This window comes from Thunnus thynnus, chromosome 17 (assembly GCF_963924715.1).
Source record: "Thunnus thynnus chromosome 17, fThuThy2.1, whole genome shotgun sequence".
Taxonomy (NCBI): Eukaryota; Metazoa; Chordata; class Actinopteri; order Scombriformes; family Scombridae; genus Thunnus; species Thunnus thynnus.
In genome coordinates, this window is record NC_089533.1 from 16,988,945 (window position 1) to 17,010,605 (window position 21,661).

The 21,661-nt window shown below is 38.0% G+C and overlaps 1 protein-coding gene across 1 annotated transcript; it reads right to left on the reverse strand.

Annotated features, from left to right (window-relative positions):
- Positions 1-13,399: 13,399 nt before the first annotated feature.
- LOC137168097 (somatostatin receptor type 5-like) lies at positions 13,400-21,201 on the reverse strand. The gene is made up of 4 exons (XM_067570562.1): positions 20,892-21,201; positions 18,107-18,835; positions 17,559-17,981; positions 13,400-16,459 (listed from the first exon to the last, which is right to left on the reverse strand). The coding sequence occupies exons 2-4, from the start codon at positions 18,812-18,814 to the stop codon at positions 16,376-16,378; spliced, it is 1,215 nt and encodes a 404-aa protein (XP_067426663.1). The 5' UTR covers positions 18,815-18,835; positions 20,892-21,201; the 3' UTR covers positions 13,400-16,375.
- Between the last annotated feature and the right edge of the window lie 460 nt (positions 21,202-21,661).

The following is a 21,661-nucleotide window of genomic DNA, read 5'->3' on the forward strand; positions in this document are numbered from 1 at the left end:
CAAAATGATGGGAAAATAGGGTCCAGGTTGAAAAATCCCAAAGTTTCCCTTTAATACTGTTAGTGTTGTTACAGTTCCTCACTGTGACCTCTGAAGAGCAGTAAACACTAATGATGTGTGAACAGTCCAATCCAGCTGGCTCAGCTGGCTTCAAGGCAGAAAAACTCCTGACTAAAACTTTATGTTAAAACATTCTGATAAAACTATTAAGCGAGAATTGTGCCTCTAAAATCCTGTTCACCACAAGTGTTCAAATGAATGTGAACAAAACATTCACACAGATTGAATTAATTGCTGGACTGTTTATTGGAAAACATTACATGATGCTGTAATTATCTAAAAAACTTTCATATAAGCCTAAATTATCTTCACTTTGGACTGTTATCATTAGTACTAACAGTATGAATACCAACAACAATCAGTAACAATCAGTTAATGTCTGTCAGTGTAATTACAGCTCTATACGGACCCACAGTACTGATGTTACTGTTGTTGTTTGAAAAATAATATTAATAATGGGCTGTATATATTGATCAATAAATATATCAATATCAATAATGATATACAGTATGACCACACTGTGGGTGAGCGATTCATTTAATTTGGTGTTGTAGTTCCTCACAGTGACCACTGGAGGGCGATGAACACTCAGGAATCTTAATACACTTGTTTTCAGTAATCATACTAAAAAATGAGTAAAAACTTAGAACAATCCGGTAAAAAATTAAAAAATAAGAAAACTTCAAGAAAACTTTGACTTGAGTACTAATTAATGAAATGTATTATTTGATAACAAAGTGTTTACAATAAACACAGATATTGTTAACATTAGTACTAACATGAATACCTTTATTTATACCTCTAAATATGAATTATAATCAGTAATATATTATTCCCACTGAAGAATCTGAACTAGTTTCCAACTATGTCCACTAAAAAACGATGAAAATGGCAATTTCTCGATCATTTCTGTTTATTTCTGCTTGGATGAACACCTTTAACTGGTTAGACTGGTCTCCAGGGCAGAAAAGTGAGATTAAAGCAGCTCATTATTAATACAGTTATAGCAGCCATGTTTGTAATTAAACTCAGTTTGTTGCTGAGCATCATATTTGCAGTTTTGTAATAGTGATCCTCTATCCTTCATCGTTGATACACCACAAATATCAGTGCACATCCAGTTAGAGCTCACAACCTTGAGGCACTAAAAAAACAAACAGCCGATCTCAGTTTATTACCACTGTGTCATCATGCAGATCTTCCTGTCCGCAGCTATGGTTGTGTTGGTTCAGAACGGTCATTTCCTCTCTCAGCTCCTCTGGGGAACACACACAAGCAAATCACTGTTTGTCTGCTTTTGAGTATGGACTCGCTCAGTATCTTTTTACCCGTACGCCCACTCACTGATAGATCGTCTAATCTTGATGACTGCTCCTTTTAATACATCAGTTTCCAGTCACTCAACCTATGAGGGATTATCCGTTTCATTGGGGCACTTGAGTGAATTCAATTTCAGCAGAGCACAACACAAAGACAGCAGCAGTTGTGTTATGTTGTTCCTGCTGGAGGGTTTATTGTATTTTTAGATTGATGTTAGTGTGTCCTGAGAAGCAAACAAATCTCTGAAAGAAAATGTCACAAACTTAGTTGATACTTTTTTTTTTTTAAAAATGGTGTGTCCCCAGATGAACCACCAGTGGGTATAAAATCAGTGGCTTGTTACATTTTCTAACACACTATTAAATCTGCACGGGGACACAGTGGATTACACTACATAAGTAATTTAAAACCTCAGAAATTCAAACTAACACTCAAAATCAGAAATACTAAACTCAGAAATGAGAGGTAGACATAGAGACAGATGTTGTAATGTTTTTCTCTACAGATGTGTTGTCCCCCCTCCTCTCTCTCTGTGTTGCACATTCCAAGAGACCACAACGCCCACTTCGTCAACAACTTCATCAACAGCATTCATCACCCCCCTTGGTGGTACTGAGTACATCACATTCAGCTAACAACATTAGTGGTCACTGTGCAATAAAGAGCCCTTATTGATACCAGCAGGGTATTTTGTCCAACCTATGCCCACTTCCATACAAACCCCAGAGTGTTTTAGGCCATTCTGGTTCTTTTTTAAAGTTGCCTGTTTTTAATGTCCGTTTTTTGACTAACAAGTCATTTTAAATAATGACTTTATCGCTTTATACCTGCTAGATTTTATGCTTTTAACAGAGACATGGTTAGATAATAGCAGCAGTGCAGTGCACACTCTTTTAACTGTTTCTAGCGTCAGCAGAAAGGGTGGCGGTGGAGCTGCTATTTTTAATGATACAATTCGATGACAACAGATTTCACTTGGTGAGTTTAATTTTTTTAATCTCTGTATTGTGGTGCAAACCTCAACAAGCATTCTATTAGTTACCATCTACAGGCCCCTGAAATGCTGTGCACACTTCATTTATGACTTTTCTGAAATACTGTCAATTATATGTACTGATTTTAATTCTTTTATTTTAACTGGTGACTTCAATATTCATATAGACAATCCCAATGACAACACTGCTAAAGAGCTTTGTGCCTCATTTGAATCTTTTGAGCTGTCACAGCATGTAACTGGCCTGACTCATGTTAAGAGGTCATACAATAGATTTGGTTATTAGTTATTAGCTCTGTCTGATCACTTCTGCATTTTCTTTGATGCATTAGTTTCTCCAGTTATTCAGACTAGATCTAAAACTGTCAAAAAAGGTACATTAATGAGAATACCAGTGCTCTATTTATGGAAGCTCTATCAAAATCATCAATCACAAAAGTAGGGTCTGTAGATGATTTTCTTAATCATTTTAATTCCAAAATACTCAGGGTCTTTGATGCAATAGCACCTGTTAAGACTTAAATAATTTCTGGCAAACAGAAAGCACCATGGAGAAATGTTGTGGCTACAACAGTAGCACATCAGAAGAGAGAATGCAGGAGGGCAGGGCGAAGATGGAGAAAAACTAAACTTCAGAATGACTATGATATCTACAAAGAGAAACTCTGTCTCTACAACTCTGAGTTATGCAGGACTAGGCAGTCCCATTTTTCTAGTGTTATTAATGGAAATATTAATAACACTTATGCTTTATTTGCCACTGTTGATAGGTTAACAAATCCCCCACTGCTCTCACCCCCTGGCTTTCTGTCAGCTAAAAAATGTTTGCGCATTTCTTTCATCACAAAATTTAAAATGTCAGACTGAGTATTGCTCCACTCAGCCCAGCAGAGGCATTACGATCTTATCAACCTCTGCAAAAAGAATGGTCTTTATGTCTGAATTCACTGCAATTAATAACAAAATTCTTGAAGAAATAGTGCAGCATCTTAAACCATCCACATGCTCACTAGATATTCTGCCTACAAGCTTTTTAAAAAGGGTTTTTTTTTTAGCTCTTTGGCAGTGGATTTGCTGCATATTGTAAATGGCTCACTACTCTCAGGCATCTTTACAGCATCACTAAAAACTGCAGTTGGCACGCCCCTCCTGAAAAAGAGAAACCTGGATGCCTCAATACTAAACAGCTACAGACCTATATCAAATCTTCCCTTCATAAGCAGGATGATTGAGAAAGTAGTTTTTAATTAGATCTATAATTTCTTGCAGACAAATGACATCCTTGATAGCTTTCAATTTGGTTTCCACCCACATCATAGCACTGAAACTGCTCTAATAAAGAATTTAAATGACATTTGCCTGAATAATCATTTGGGGAGTCTAATAGTCCTAGTGTTATTGGATCATAGTGTAGCATTTGACACTGTGGATCATAAAATACTTCTAGATAGACTGGAAAGTTGAGTTACAACTTTCCAGTCTCACAGGAATGGTCCTCAGGTGGTTCAGGGCATATTTAGAAGGGTAGGGGATATGTAGTCAGTATCGGCAATTATGAATCTGAAAGAACCACCATGATGTATGGAGTCCCAGAAGGATCAGTTCTTGGGCCCCTCCTATTCAACCTCTACATGCTTCCTCTTGGTCAAATTCTCTAAGACTTTAAGGTTGCTTATCATAGCTATGCAGATTCAATTAAACAAAGATAAAGAAGGAAGGCTGGCATTTGGTGCATACCTTGATTCTAGAGCGCTAAAAACTAATACTCATGTCAAGAATCTTGGTGTAATCCTTGATGAGGATTTAAATTTCAGTGGCCACATCAAAGCTGTAACAAAATCATCATTTTGGCATCTTAAAAACATAGCTAAATGCTTTTATTTATTGTAGGGTGGAGTACTGTAATGCACTCCTTACTGGCCTACCTAATAAAACCATTAGACAGTTGCAACTCTTTCAAAATGCTGACGCTAGAATACCGACAAACACCAAGAAGAGAGAACACATTTCTCCAATTCTTTTCCTTTTCCTCCAATTTCCTTGCTCTGACTTCCAGTTAGATATAGAACTGATTTCTAGGCTCTGCTTATTGTCTATAAGTCACTCAGTGGCCTGGGCCCAAAATATATCACAGATTTTTTTCGCTGAGTACTAGCTGGGTAGGTCTCTCAGATCTGCAGGGACTAGTCAGTTAGTGGTGCCCAGAGTTCAAACCAAATGTGGTGAAATGGCTCTTAGACATTATACTGCCCACTGTTGGAATCAGCTCCCCTTGGAACTAAGATATGCTTTTAATTCATCAGTTTTCATGGTACTGTTATTTATTTTATAATTCTGTGTTAAACTTTCTGTACTTTTATTTATCTTTTTTATACTTTTATCTTTTGAATCTTTTTATTTTTGTTATATTTTGCCTGTAAAGCACTTTGAATGATCTCTGTGTATGATAGGGTGCTATATAAAACTCGCCTTGTTTTTTCTTGAATTTTGCAGAAAACATTTCCCTGCCAAACAGTATCTTCTTCCCGAGTTGCTGACCTGCCAGCATTCTGAAAGATGTTTTCCAGTACTGCAAGAATTTTTCTCAGTCACGCCAATAGCCATTTTCATACACTGTACAACCACTCATGAAAAATTCATATATTTGTGACTGAATTTTTCTAAAAAAGACTTTATTTGTTGTTAAGAATGTATAAGCTGCTTTGGCCTGTGTGTTTGTGTGTGTGAAGGGAGATTAAAAGTGGCAGCCTGACATTTAGAGGTTTATATCAATTGCACGTGTGCAGACACACATACACACAGGCTTTCATATTGATGAAAAGATAAATCAAATGTCAATTATATTAAGAAACAAAATCATATTTGTCGAACTGTGATTATGTTGAAAATAGCTCTCAATTTCCTCTTGTACTCTTCTACTAAGAGAGAGAGCAAACAAGCTATGAAAAGGTGCTGTAGAGCACACTATAATCATCATTCTCTCCTACAGACCTTTACAGACACCTCTTCTCCTCAAATGGGTCTATGGTGGGGTGGAGGGAGTTTGCAGGGGAGCTGGGGTTTATTTATTGACAGCTCCGAGATGTGAAATGGGAGTTTAGTGGAGCGAATGCCTGACAATGTAAAGAAAAACAGATGGGGTAAGTGTATGCTGTAGCTGACACTGTGACCTTTTTCTGTTATAGGTAATGGATGGGTTTGTCAGTCATCTGTCAGCATCTTACCCCTACATACACACACATACCCACACACATCGTAAGGCTTATTTAAAGCACCAACTAGGTATTTAGCTCAGCCGCCCCTGTGTTTTTATTGAGGAAGACAGTGGATGTCATCAGGGGAGAAACCCGGGGGTGGGGGGTGTGGGGGATAGAGTGGGCTGTCCAAGTTTAGCCTTTGTCACAGCTGTCACAGCTTCACCTAACTGGCTTCATGAGTCAACAAACATAGACACACACCACGTCCAAGAAAATATCATGCATAAGTGATTTCTGCAAATTGGTTATTTCCACGTAGGCAGGTTGTTATTTGTAGAGCAGCTCCAGGTTTTTTCGGGCACAACAAATCATAGTCATAGCTCTGCAGAGTCTGCTCCATTTAGCTGTTCCTCAATACAAACTATAATTGGAGTTTTATTCATTCACCTTAGAAATTTTTTATTATAAAACTGACTAAGCCTCAGAGATTTGCAGTTCTGTGTTCACCCATCAATCCCTGACACGTGTAGAGGATACGATCATTCTGTGTGCCGCAGCATGACAGCTCTCACACCATTGACACGTGTAGATTGAACAATGTTAGCTGTTTTTTTTTTTCTAGTTGTTGGAGCTATATCAAAGTCAGAATTATCAGTATCATCTACAAAAAAAGGTTCTAAGCATTTGAACTGGATCCATCTGTTTTCTGCATGATAGATAGGTAGATGAGAGAGAGAAATATATATCAAGAGAAAATCATTTGCTAAAAGTATGGAAAAAGCACAAACAGGCTCTCTGCCACACACTTTTAACCTGGTTTAATTGCTGCTGACACACCGATGCACTCCCTACTGTGCCTCTCCTCCTGCTTCAGTGTATTCAGTTTTACAGTCACCAAAATATCAAATGGGCGTAGGTGAGAAAAAAAAAATCTGTGTAAGGAAAATGCCACTTTGTCTGTGCAAGGCTCCAGTGTGCGTCATGCTACGATGTGGACTGATGCTACAGAATGTGAACAATTATAGAGTATGACAGTTTATAGTCCTAAAACTGTCATCATCACCATCATCACTCTCGCAGTCCAAAGTCTCTGGATCACTATATCTCTATTTTTATATCAAGCTTGACTCATTCCAACTTCTGTCTAATTCTTTCAAAAAGAGAAATGGAAACTGGGAGAGCAGTGCAGTGATAAAGATGGCATGGGCAGAGAGACAGAAAATGAGCATACTTGTCTTCTGGATTGCATATTCTAGTTTGTTGTGACTGAGTGGCAGCATGCATATACTTTAGCTTGGTTTATTTCCTAAGGGTTATTGAAATGGAAAGAGGCATTCTGCGTCTTCCCCTGGCAGGGGGAGAAGAAGACATCGTGGGCTGGAGAAGGGCACAGCTCTCAGCTTTAATTAGCCACACAGGGCAACCCACTCCTGCTTCTCTTCCTTCTGATCGCCTCCGTGCTCCCATCTCTTCTGCATGCAGACAGTTGCAGCTACAGCAAACACACTGCAAACTGATGCATATAGTTTACATACATCCATCTTGACATTTATTGGAATGCCAAAAGCTATTCATAGTTTTGTTTCAGGTTGGTCTGTGACTGGAGTTAGGAATGCGTTTCAGCCCTAAATGTCTGCACATAATGATTAGTCTTTATACTGGTGTAACAAATTCTGAAATCATATAACATTTCTCTGTATTCCACTATATTTTACTATCTTGTTTACTTTTTCAATAATCACCTTGTTAAAATGAGTCTTAGTAAATTTGTTGGAATGCACTTGAGGATTTAAAGGCAGAAGTGTGATTTGTTGCAACAAACTTGCATCTTGTGTCTGTTTTTTCATCAAATGTTCCCATTTTTATCACATTGTTTTGTAAAAAGAAGTAGTTTTAATTAATAGAAATGATGTTGTAACTTATGCCTCAGTACTAAATGCATATAATTGGCACTAATAACCATGATTTACTGTAGTATGCACATACAAACAAACATTATTTTCCCTTGATCAGATTCCTGGAAGCTTTACAGCCATGTCTCACAGCCATTAAGAATGTTTAAGAGCTCCACAATATTTAGTCTTGCTTTAGCTTTTGTTAACTTATTATCCACATTTCTCCGAGTGTAAAAGTGTGTGAGGATTACGTAGTAGTATGCAGATGCTCATAGTGACTCACAATGATGCTATGAGGTTGCTGTTTCAGGTTCCCAGATGGCATTCTGTTATGCATTTTTCTGTTTTCTCTTGTTCCTACATCTGATGCACTTATAAAACATCTGATGTACAATTTTATGTATTGCTTGGATGAGTCAGAGAACAGCAGTATTTTAACTTTAACCAGCCCTAGGAAGAACTGCTCTCGGAAATAACATTAACTGTTTATCACAAAAATTAGCAATTTTTTACTAAACTTTGGTAAATGTTTCTTGAAAGATATTGTTGCACCTTCATTGACATATATGATTAGGAGATGCAAGAGAACATAAATAGCTTTTTAGTATATATTTCATAGATAGTTAAGACTAAATGAATAGAACCTAGTTTAGACTTTCTTGAAAATTAAGATATCACGTATTAATAATAAAAGTTTTGTGATGGTTTGTTTATTTTTGTGAGCACCTGAAGGTTTTATATATGCTATGCATCTTCACCTCAGTTTCCACTAAGCAGATGTTGAATTCAGATCAAGTTTAATGTTTGTAAAGGACTTTAATAACACAACAAGATGAGCTTTTGCATCACTGTAAACTTAAGATCAAAACATCTGACAATCACAAGACTCACTGTATTTGGTACTGGATTTGAGAAGAAAAAGTTAAACATTAACTGCAGGAGCTTTGTGTGGATTTAGCCTGTTTATAAGACTTTTTGTAAAAAAGCATGAGTCTGCATGACTGTTCCCACTACTCACTTTCTGGTTCCAGCTGACCTGATCAACCGTCGTCCTCTGTGCCAGCCCTGCCTCGCCACAGCTGTTATGACATCATGTCGTACTTCCCCAAGGATGCATATTTTGCTAATGTGCTGTGAAAAATGTGAACATCTGTAAAACGAGCTCATTATCTTCCTTTATAAAGGAAGATAATAATTCTAAAATGTGCCTCAAATATTTAACAATTATGTCCTTTTGAATATTGAGATACAATTTTTACTTCAGTTTTTTTAGTGCTTCTCAGATGTCAATGACATATAGCGTCTCTCTTACTCTGCCAAAGTAGATACTACATAGACTGAATATTGTTTATTTAGTGAGGAAAAATGCTCACTCTCTTCCTCTCAGTGACCTCACAGTGTCAACAAACACAACTTGTGTGTCCCTTAAACCAGTTGTGGTTAGATTCCTGGTATCTGATTTATGCCTTTGCAGAGAGCACTAGAATACTGATGATAAGATAGGATGTGTCCCATGCTCAATATTATCTTCCACTTAAAAATAATCAGTTCTATTTCCTTGAAGTAATACTGAGCCTAGAGCACGAACATCGCATTGCATAAACATGAACACCTGATGAAAGCTGCCCAAATAATAAAATCAGTATTCATGAATGTCTCATAATGTGATATTTCTAAATTGATGCAACCTCATAAGGTACCGAAAATATTTTTCAAACTTTCAAGCTTCTCACATTGTCTCTTTTTATGAGAATGAACCTCATTAGCACTGCATCATAAATCATTTATATATCACTCATGAAGTGATTTTCATCGTACAGTGTTGAATGATTGTTGCAACAGGAGATGATACAGTATGTGTCATACTTTCAATAGGTCAACCGACAAGGCAAAACTGCTGATAGGAAAGAATATAATTGGAAATGTTTGTGCCATAATTAAGTCACAAGACTAATTATGCTTGGATATAACTTGTTGGGTGTCATAACATTAGTATTGATACATTATGGATTAAAATAAACTGTATCACGAAAAATAGAAAGTGAATTGTGGGTGGGAATAAGTTTTAGGAAGCTTGGAAGATTACAGTATTTATTCATCCTCAATCACAACCTGAGAAGTCACAGATCTGCAGTACACGTTCTTTGTTGCTAAAAGACAGGAAATAAATCCAACCATCATCTGTAATTCACAGACTTCAAGCTATTGTTTGGCCTTGAGCAGACTGTTTGCCTGCAATAATTATTCTCCATGATGTTAAAAATCACCTCTGAGTTTAACTTTAAACGCTGTTGTCTTGTCCTCCATTTGTCCTGTGAGTCCTCATATGGATTAATATTCCATTCAGAGTCTGTGTACACTGCTGATTAAATAAGTCAGGGGTTGTTGAAGGACACTGGGGATGCACTCTTGCCTAAAGCACCAAATGTGCCAGGATCCTCAACCAATGAGAACCAATCTGGTCCATCTGCCATGAGTTGTGGTTGGACCACTAATGAGGATGTTAGGCTTATGTTTGCTTTGTTTGTTATATTTAGAGTAGGGAAGGATGTTGTTGTGTCCGATGGTTTTAAAATAATTGCTTCCCAGGAATAAATAACTTATTTACCCAGGATTTCTCACCATAACTGAAGTTTGGTATTAAAACACATAACTGTGGATGATTAAACAAAAAATGGTGCATCTCGGTGCATGGGTGGTGCAGGAGCAAATTACTGGTATGCTAACATGCTAACATGCATGCTATGTTATTAATCTAAGAAAGGCTGATGATCATCAGTTGTAACTGAACTGAGTTCTGGACAAGTTTTGATGTATTTATGATTTACTAGGTTTTATCCTTGGGGGACCATGAATGCTTGTACCAAATTTTAAACCAAACCATCCGTTATTGTATTCCCAGCTTTTAACCAACTGACTGACACTGCCGTCCCCAGAGCCGTGCTGCTACTTATGTGTCCATAAATTAATGGAGTGACTCACTCTCTTGGGATCATGTGAGGTGAAATGTGCTCGATGTGTTGTCTAGACTGCAGAGCTTAAGACCTTCTAAAAACAGCATGAAGCATTAGCTGGAATGTGCAGTACATGGGACTTAGTTTATTCTTTTAGTATTATTAGCAAATGAGAGAGACAAATCAGTGCCATTCCTGTCCAGATATAAAAGCACCTCTGAGGTTTGTTGTTTAAGACCAGTTTCTTACTAAGTGACAATAGGAGCAATGAGGGAAATGCAGAACCTGTGTTTGTATGTGCGCTTATGTGTGTGTGTGTGTGTGTGCTACATTCATTATTTTATTCAGTAGCACAACATTAATATACTATGCAGGATTTGTCGGTTGGTGTTCGTAAACACACAGCATTCAAAGTTGGTCCCTCTTCCCACGGAGACAGCAATGTAACTTGGTCACTATGCTATGAGTCCCAACCTCACACCTGCACACTGTTATTGGCTGGTGGCTACACACCCACTGCCCAAAGGTTGACACCCAGAGACGTCCCGAACACAGCAAAATAATAAGAAAACAAGAAAATACAGGCAGAGGGCAGAGTCTCTGTAGATAAATACACCACACACACTTCTAGTGGGTTATAAGTGATGATTGAGAGGGATTATTTTTGTATGAGTCTATACATTATTTTTTAGGAAAATTCTGCATAGTATACCTTTAATGTGTATTTCCCTTCGATCGAATACTGTCATAAATATTGTCATTTCATGGCTGATTTTTCTCAGAACCACTGGAGAGACAAATGTAATTCTAATGTAATGTGCTCCTTTCTCTGTTTGATAATAATACTGATTCTTCCACTTGACATTGAGGTAGATAGAACAAAAGAAACATGACCATAAACACCAAGGTAACCAAAAAAAACATAAGGCTCAGAGTGTTTTCCTACCCCCATAACCAGCCACAAAAACAGGTTGTCAGTAAACAGACTTTGAATAAGGGCTTAGAAGGAAAGTACGGTATATGGTGCAGGAGCATAGTATAGAGAAATGAAGGAAGGAGAGAGTGAGGAGCAGCACAGAGGGAGAAAATGGCAGCAGAAGAGGAAAACCCTCTGGGGGAGAAGATGGATGATGGATGTTACTAAAGACATACAGTACAGAGGTGATAATTAATTTTAACTCTGTTTATTAAGCTCCAGTGTGTTGCATTGAATTAACACTGATCAGTGATTTACAAGTGGCAGATGGAGTTAATACATGTCTGTGACGATGCATAGCTGCCCAAAGGCAGCAGTACTGTACTGCAGCTGCTTAGGGCCCCTCGAAATATGAAGCCCCTGCTCAGTTTTTATCATGTGAACCTGCATGAATCCATTTATTTTAGTATCACCAATAAATCAAAATAACTGTGTGATGTGAAGGGTTCATTTGTAGTAACAAACCTACTGAGTGTCATCACCTAACTTTGCAGCTCTCAAGAGCATTTTAGTTTTTTATTGTGGCTTTAGCGCATTTAATGCTCGCTTTCATCAAACACAACTCAGTGCAGCTTTAAAAGGTTTTTAAGGATTTTATGAATTCTAGTGGGGCTGTGGTGCAATGTTTGGATGAGTGAGTTTTGTCTTACTTGTGGCCAGGGGAGAGCAATTACACATTTCCGCATGTTATATCGTTCTAGTGAGGCTTGTTATTGGCAGGTGAGAAGAAGCTGTTGGTGACTCCATGTTTGACAGAGGTTGTGTGTATTGTAGTCAATTAAACTGCATAGGCAATTAGGCTTTCCAGATGTATCCAATTCTGTGGGGTTTTATGCTCTAATGATTAGTTTCATAGGACTATTGTATGAATATATTTTGAAATGGAAGTAAATGGTAATGAGAACACTACTAGTGATGAAGTTTGCAGGTGCCAAGTGATGAAAGATTTACAGCATACACTCTAAATTATTAGAGCAGATATTCCAAGATGGAATAGCACACTTTTTGGTCATGGCCTTTTTTTGGTATTATCACCTGTCCACTGAGTATCCAAAGCCGTCTTATTATGAGAAAAGCTTAAATGATGCAGAAATTGTACACACACTCATCCAGCACCATTAAATTCTATAGTAAAATGAAAATATTTAATATCAGATAATCTGTCTTCAGCTACAACTGCTGGCACACTACAACATTTGTCCATAATGTAACTATTTGTATAGGTAAAATGTGATTGTACTTATTTTATATTTGCACTTTCCACAAAAAGGAAACTGCGCTTGGGATGTTAACAGGTTAATGTATTTTTTTTGTTGAATTTGAACTGCAGCTATTTGTTGTTCTGCATATTTGCACATTTAAAATTTACCGTATAAAGTGCTATTTTTTTAGGCCCCCAAACAGGCTTTAGGCACTGCTGCACAAATGTGTTGCCTTATTCCTCACAGTTTTTAGCTGGATATTTTTCACACGTACACTTAGTATACTGTGTGTCTTTTCAACATGAATGCAGCAACTTTAAATCTTGACACTTTCTTAAAACAGGGTATGCATGTTGTATGTAAAAAAAGCTAATGTATGTTATATGTATGTATTCAAAGCAATGATTGACAGAGTAAAGGATAGGTAGTAGTATTTTTTCTCATATTCTATATGTGCAGTGAAATAGTTATTGGTGACTGTAATCATTCCTCCTCTCCTTATCTTTTGTGAGTTAACCCCTTTCTAGTCTGACTCCAATGCAAATGGACACAAAACCTCCAAATTTGGATCCTTGTTCAGTACAAGAATACTATAGCTTTAGCTAAAATTTAGATGTCAGTGAAAGATGTTTCACATCTTTTCCAGTGTAGATGCATTACAAAAGAGTCACTTCACAACCAGTATGGAGAGGGGTAGAGATTACAGTGATCAATCAATGTGAATATAGCATTGTATTAACATAGATTTAAAAAAATCCTATCCATTATCTTAAACAATTTGCACTCCACACTGTGTTTTGATATGGTTGCATTTATTAAAGTAACAGTGAAATGGTTTCTTGATCATTAATCCAGGGAACAAACAAACAAACAAACAAACAAACAAACACAACGCCGCCACCACCAACAAATAAAAAGTCAGCTCACTGGAAAACGTTGAACTGCCTCCCTTAATGTTGCTGACATCAGGTTTTCAGATATTTATGTGAATTTTCTATGTCTGTGGCAAGTCTTTGTTCTGGAGCCATATAACATTATACATCCAAATCCCTGGGAAAAAAAGTGTTTCTCCGTCTTGTTCCTGTTGCTTTTGCAATAAAACTACTAAAACTTCATAAAAAAAACAAAACAAAAAAACAAAAAAAAAAACCCAACAAAATTTGTTTATGTTGTGAGACATTAACATTCAAGCATAAAGCTGCCTCTGTTCTCTTTAGACTAGATATAATGATAAAGTGCTTAAGTCTGCAACATAAACCTGCCATAATAAAGATGAATCTTAGTGACAATAAACATCAACTGTCCATTTTTATGGGATAGATGTACACATAAAAAGAGCTTTGTTATATGCAGGCACATTTCAGCCACCCTCCATTGTACTGTGTTGGATTAATGCAGGGTGAACATGCGTAACAGACTTGATCATTTATTAATATTCATGATGGCTTCTTTAACAGAATGACTAACATGCTTATTATATTTGTAAGCATGCCAGGGAACTCAAAGCTCCAGAATGACCTATTATTTTCAAATTCACAGTGATTCAAACACAAATAATTTCCATGTCTCCTGCTACAGTGTTGTCCAGCACCTTCCGCTGTTGGTAATACATGTCAAAGGTCATAGTCCAGCAGCTAAACGGTGAGTCAGGATAAGAAACAAACATACAAAGGTATGTTTCTGAGGTCTGAGAATGACATGCTCCTTTACTTCACTGTGGCATCCACTTCAACAGATTGTTTCAGAAATGTGAGAGGAAATCAATAAATCCACTAAAGGACAATACTGGGCTGTGCTTTCACAGCATTTTTCACAGCCTTGTAACATTGACGTCAAAATGTCACAAAAAGCCTTTCAAAACTAATAAGCCAAAATAAATCTAATTGTTATAACCATCAAAAACATGCTCACTATAGTAGTAGCAGAAACTAAATACTGTAGATCCTCAAATTAAAGAAAGAACAGTGCTGAGTTTCAAATAACAGCTGGTCATAGAAATTACCTGCACTATAATGGCTCACATGGTAAATTCAGCATAATGTTCACTTCCATAGAACTAATTCCATCACTTTATTTGTCTGAGTTGAGTATCATGTTTGTCAGTTATAAGTAAGGCTGGCCAGCAGCCAGTTAGCTTAGCTTAGCTTAACATTAAGACTAGAAACAGAGGGAAAAAAGTATGCTGGCTCTGTGCATTGGTAACAAAATCCTCTTACCAGCAACTCGACAGCCTGCTAATGAACATGTTATATTTCTTTAGTTAATTCATACAAAAACCAAAGAATAAAAACATCAATTTGCTGTTGTATGGCTGGACTATTTCTTGGCTACCAGGCAACCAGTACAGACTCCAGGAAGTTAGTGGTCCCAGCCAAGAAATAGTCTGGCACATAACCATTGGATTGTTGCTTTTACACTTCCGTTTTGTTTTTGTATGGACAAAAAAGATATATAACATATTAATTTGAGAGTTATAGAGGTGGGCTCATTTTGTTACCTTTGGATAGAGCCAGGCTTAGTGTGTCCACAGGTTTCCTGTCTTTATGCTAAGCTAAGCAGCTACTGGCTGTAGCTTTAAATTTACCGTAAAGATGTGAGAGTGTAATCAGTTTTACTCATCTAATTCTCTACCTAAAAGTGAATAATCATGTTTCCCAAAATGTCAAACTATTGCTTTAACAGATATACTGTCAGTCATTTATTCTAGTCATTTTGACACTGCTGTTCTTTCATTTGGTGTTAAGCTAGTGTACATTTTAAGTTCAGTACATCCATAGATGCACTGATGTCTCTTGGTACTGTGAAGTGTACATTACACTGAATTTATCAAGACAACAGGTAAACATAGAGGAAGGGTTGAATTTGCATTAATAAGCAAATTAAGCAACATAAGCAGCAAATTAAACCAGATCAGAAATTGTTACTAAAATATGATCAAATATAAAACAAAAATTAGAAAAAAAACTGTCTCCAGTAAAAGCCCATTTGAAGATTACAGCCTGGTTCTCTCTGCATTTGAGGTAAAAAAAAAAAGAGAAGCTATTTGAGAATTTACCACATTTTAAAATAAATCTCATGACTCTATTTATATTGTACAGAGATCTTACATAATTACATAAATCAATGTTTTGTACAATGTCTATGAAGATTCTCAGTCATCCAGGTTATGGTTATACAAGGAGGGTTGAATCAAGGGCAACTGGACTTGGTTGTAGGTACTTGAAGATGTTTCACTTCTCATCCAAGGTGCCTCTTCAGTTCTAACTGACTGGTGGAGAGTCCCAGGTATTTAACCACTGTGGCATTGTTATCAAGGTCATTGATACCACTTGGTTCGATAGCGCCCCTGGCTCTTGTAACAACTGTCAGAGTCATTGGAGTCATCTGAGGCCAAGTGTAAACGTTGGAGTTATCACACAAGGCCAATTTTGAATGGTTATTGAGTCTCTTGGGAAAGGATAATAGGACAGCATTGTAGGTGGGGGATAAGTGGTGTCATAGACCTCCTCCTCTGTTGCGGGATGGTTTCTCTACTCTGATGCAGATGCTTTGTACAATGTAGCCAATCTGGTAACAGCACAAATACATAAAGAGCCAAAAAAAAAAATGCTGAAATCTGTGATGAATGTCCTTCTTTGCTCCTTTTCAGAAATGTCCCAGTCTGGGTGAGAGGATTGGCAATAAAGACAAGACATACAAGTCAATATAAACTCCAGGAGTAAATCGTACCAGTTCCATGTGGTAGCGGACTAGTCATATATGGGCCAATATGAAAACTCATAGCATTGAGTGGCCATTCACCACTGTTTTTGAAGTTAAAGGCTCATTCCCAATGTTCCCAATAACTTCCATCTGGACACACTGTTGAAACAATACCACAGACACAGAGATTAGGAATACAATAGAGACAAACAGAATGACAAACAGTATAACTTCCTGAAATTCCTGAAAATGTCATTGTTGATGGTTATAACCTGAACGAGGCTCTAGAGGTCTGCAACTCAGCAACTCATTAATATATTTTGGTTGTTTTGGGTTTCTTTTTGCATGTGAACTGCAAGTTTGGTTTGATTATGGTCTGAAAAAGGTAACCCTCTTTTTAACCCTCTTTTAAAATTAAAATATTGCTTTCTGGCTTCAGGACTGATTTGGTACAAAACATTATGTAAATCATGCAGCTTTAAGTGGATTGACTCAAGTCAGGCCTAGTCCACACATACATTGGTATTTTTGAAAATGTAGCTTTTTGGCCTTTCATCCACACTCAAACTGCATTTTAGGTCACTGAAAATGGACCTTTTGGAAAACTCCCTCCAGGGTGAAGATATTCAGAAACTCAATTTTCAGTGTTGATGTGTAGATAGGGAAAACAGAGTTTTTGGCTTGTGACATCAGAGTGTGCGCTGTTAGATCCTTTGTTTACATGAGACAACATTTCATGCAATGGCGGACGTGGCCAAAATAGTGCTGGTTCTAACCTTGTTAACAGGACTTTTTATATGTTTACACATAAATGTACAGTTACTCTTCCACTGTATTGAGGAAGAGAGGCGTCAGAATGCACCATTGCAGGTAGCCTACCTTTCTTTTCAGGCTTCTGATTGGCCAACATGGCTTTAGGGTTAGGGTTATATTGCTGCCTGTTGGTTTGGCATGCTCTTGACAGTGTTTTTGCGTTTTCATTTGGACAGAGATCTTTTTAAAACAGTGCTTGTGTGGACAGGATTTTTTTGAGAACAAAGGAGGGAAAAACTCTGTTTTCTAAAATACTCATGTACATGTGGACTAGAACTCCAGCTCAAGTCAAAAGTTCAGGCCTGTTCAGTACATAATGCCAGATATATTAACTATTCAATGCATCAGAGGCTGAAAGCTTAAGATGTAAGAGTGTCCCTGCTGTAAAATGTGGTAAATGTGGTCAGAAATTACATGGATCACATGAATCCTTTTTGCACAATACCTGCATGCTCTGCATCTTTTCATTCTGTTTGTGATTTCTGACCGACAAAATAGGATCATGCTTTTCGTTTGGTCTGTCCTGGGGTGCAACCTGTCCACCTCCCCTCTCGTATGCGGTGCCAACACCATTTGGTTTGTGGAAACAGAGCACCTTCTGGAAGCTCTGCTTGAATTTGTCAGAGAGGAAGCCATAGAGGATTGGGTTGGCGCAGGAGTTGACGTAGGTGAGGATGACCAAGAAGAAGTAGATTGCAGCGGTGGCATTGTTCTCGGGGATGATATAAACCAGGTTAACGATGTTGGTTGTGAAGAATGGCAGCCAACAAAGCACAAACACTAACACGATGATCACCACCATGCGTGTCACTTTACGCTCCGACTTACGCCGCTTAGTCAGGCCTGCCCGCACGCCCGCTGACCTCACCTGAAATTGAGATGGTTGATTTAAAATGTTTTATGAGATTATGAGAGTTAAACATCACAGGAAAATTTTAAAAATTGAGTTAGACACCAATGAAAGCCAGAGGCCAATTTTCTCTGTCACATTACCTTGATGACAATGACCAGGTAGCAGAGGCTGATGACAACCAGAGGACCAAAGAAACCCAGGATAGATGTGTAAAGGATAAAGACAATGGACCACAAATTCTGCGGATCAGGCCAGGTTATGTTGCAGGTGTTGAATCCCTCTTGTACATGTGAATAGATTGTGACTGGCAGCACAATGAGAAAGGACACAACCCACACCATGCCATTGAAAACCTTGGCCACCTGTGGCTTCCGCCATTTGGCACTGCGAATAGGATGAACTACAGCCAGGTAGCGATCGATGCTCATCACCGTCAGGCAGAAGGTGGAGGTGAACTGGCTCATGGCATCAGCAGTCATGCACACTTTGCAGAAGAAATCACCATATGGCCAGTAGGAAAGCAAACTATTAGTACCAAGGAAGGGAATTCCCAGGATGTAGAGTTCATCCGCCAAGGCTAAGTTGAGGATGTACATGTTAGTTACCGTCTTCATCTTGGCATAGCGAACCACCACATAGATAGCCAGTGTGTTACCCAGAAGACCTACGATGAAGACGATGGTGTAGACAACTGCGGTGACCACATTAAAGGGCATTGGTGCGGTCACGCTAGAGGTATTCTTTTGATAGTCTATAGTGAAAGGCTGGGAGGAAGATATGCCGACATCCTCAGGAATCGACGTCCAATTGTAATGATCCATCTTGAAGGAGGGAGTGCTGGCATCCATTTGGATTACAGTAACAGACAGCTTGTGAGAGAAAAGAAAGACAAATGTACAATTTTTTAAATTAATAATAATCCATGATATGAAAAAAACTAGAGTTCAGCATTGTGGGTGGTTAAGGTTCTGTGAATTTCTGCTTCAGAGAATTTATATTTTGTCCATCTTTTGTACCCTACACACTCACAGCAACACATGCGTGCTGGGCAAGATGCCCATATTTACCAGGACAGTAGAGAAACTTTCCACTGAATTGTCTGGGCAAGAGGCCAACATGCCATTTCTCTTAATGGGAAGTTGCACTTCAGAAAAAGGCAGCAGTTGAGCAGGTTACAGGTATTCTCACTGCCACTGAATTAAAGTCTGTAATAGATAGAAACAAAAAAAATTGCAGCCAAGTGGCAAGCAGCCTATACCACTGAAGAGTGATAAAATGACAAACATAAATGATCATAATATTAACTGTGTTGAAATGGGATTTTGGGCCAAACATATTTGGCATACATAATTGATTAGAAAATTGAAAATTGAGTCACAGCAGGAAGTAATTCTTTTCACTTTGTCTCCCAAATTGGTTATATGACTGGTGCAGAGAGACAGCAGAATGCTACGGAGCAGCCTCATACCACTCTGCATTAGGATCCAATAGGAGGTGAAGTACACAAAGTACGGACATTTGCTGTGTCTTTGCTCTTGTGCATTCATTCAATCATACATTTTGGGGTATCAGCAATTTTAAAGCTCAAGCTTAAGAGCGGACATGTCTTATGCATACAGATCTGCATCCATTCGCTGCCATTCACATATTTCCAGTGTTTTGTTGCATTAATGCCACTGCTAATTGTTAGTGAGTTGCACTGTAATGCAACTGAACAGGTAGCATTCACCACATTTGCTTTGGGTTTGATGAACAGCTAAAGTGTTTGGAGAATGTTATTAAAATTTAAGACATTTGCTCTTAATCTTAATGAGGTCACTGTCATTGTTACTTAAATACTACTTAAATCAAGTAGAAAAACTAACAGCAAAAGTTAAAAAAAGAAGAAATAAGAAGAAATAAATAAGGAATAAATAAGGAATCCTCTCTCATCATGTCTCTTAAGTCAAACTGCATCAAACTGTGAAACCTGTGTAATGTTTTTTATTGAATCTCAAGTTGGCTTTGAGGGTATCCCTAACAGACATACATGTACAGTGTATTAATGTATAGCCTAAAATGAGTGCAATGTCCATGCTGCCATTGTGAGAGCAGCTTTAAGTGTTGATATCTTTAACCTTAAACCTACTTCTTTAGCCTGGCTTTTTATTAAAATGCCACTATCTATCTTACTTGATAATTGTATTAATATTTAAAACCGTTTACTCCCTCATATGTTTTTTTTTATTTGTTATTGTATTTTATCTATTTTGATGTTTATGTTTTTGTTGTATTTTTTATTATATTTTCTGTTCTATTCTATTCTGTTCTATTCTATTCTATTCTATTCTGATCTAATTTTTATTAGAAAAGTAAAAAAAATTGTCTTATTATCAGCTTGTCAGTCATCTGTAAAGCACTTTAACTTGCATTAACCTATAGCCTATAAAATGTCCGATTGATTGATCATGAGAGTAGCCTGAGATAGCTATTATGTATACTCACCTGGTGCCTTGTGGGTGACCTAAAATAATAATAATCTCATAACTTGTCAGACGTTGCAACCTCAGGCTGTGAAAATGTGTTGCACAAATAAATGGTTTGACGTGAAGATTCACTGAACCGCTCTCCAAAACACGGGAGTGACGCGCAGCCCGCAGCTTGTTGTTGAGAAAACAAACACTTGAAGCCTCTGTCCCCTTCAGGCTGCATGGGGCTTGACATTTTTGTCCACCAAACTATAACAGTCATAGCCCACAGTCACGTCAACCATTTGAAGCCTGACTGATTAGATGTGAATTAAATTAAACTCTAAAGCTCACAGCATTTTCCCAAACATATAAGGTTATTTCTTAAAAATGCAGCAGTTCAAATATCATTTTATTCCCTTAAGACAATATTTCTTGTAAAGGCCAAGTGAACATTCATAGATGGGATTCAACCTACCTGTGCGCTCCTGTGCGCCTCATCCTCTCCATGCCACTATCCGGTGGAGTGATGCGCGTATCTCGCTGTATTCATGCAGTTTTGGAAACGTGCGCCTCCTCTGATGTCGAAATCAACTTTCTCGCTTTCTCGTCGCTTAAAGGAAACCCGCCTCACACTTGCCTTGTCATCCCGAGGCATCCTCTTGATGTCAGCACGCTTAAATTTCCATAGTCACAGGCACCAAACCCGACATTTACCTTTGATTTCCCAGGGTTTTTTTTCTCACAGGTTAAATCTGAAGGAAGTGCACGGTGGAAAAGCGCTCATGAGAAGTTACACTCAGGGTCATGTAGTGTCGGCGCACTGTCAGTATTTATGTGTGGAAAATGTCACCCCGCCTTTGGATGTGAAAAGTCCCACCCATGGGTGGGTATAATCTCCTCACAGCCAAAACCAGTTTTTGGTGTAAAATAAAACATTGCAGCCCTCTTTCTCTATTATTTTCTTAAGCAGCAGAAGCTTTTATGGCTTGCCTTCCAGTGATAGGCTACAAACATTTTTCCTACTGTGTTTGTGTGTGTACGTGTGTGTACGTGTGTGTACGTGTGTGTGTGTGTGCGTGTGCGTATGCGCGCGCGTGTGTGTGTGTGTGAGAGAGAGAGAGAGAGAGAGAGAGAGAGAGAGGGAGGAAATGATGGCCAGATACTGCCTGGGGAATAAATCACCTTGATAGTGGCCAGGGGCACCTGAGATGGAGGGAGAGAAATTACTGTGAAATGGAAAAACTG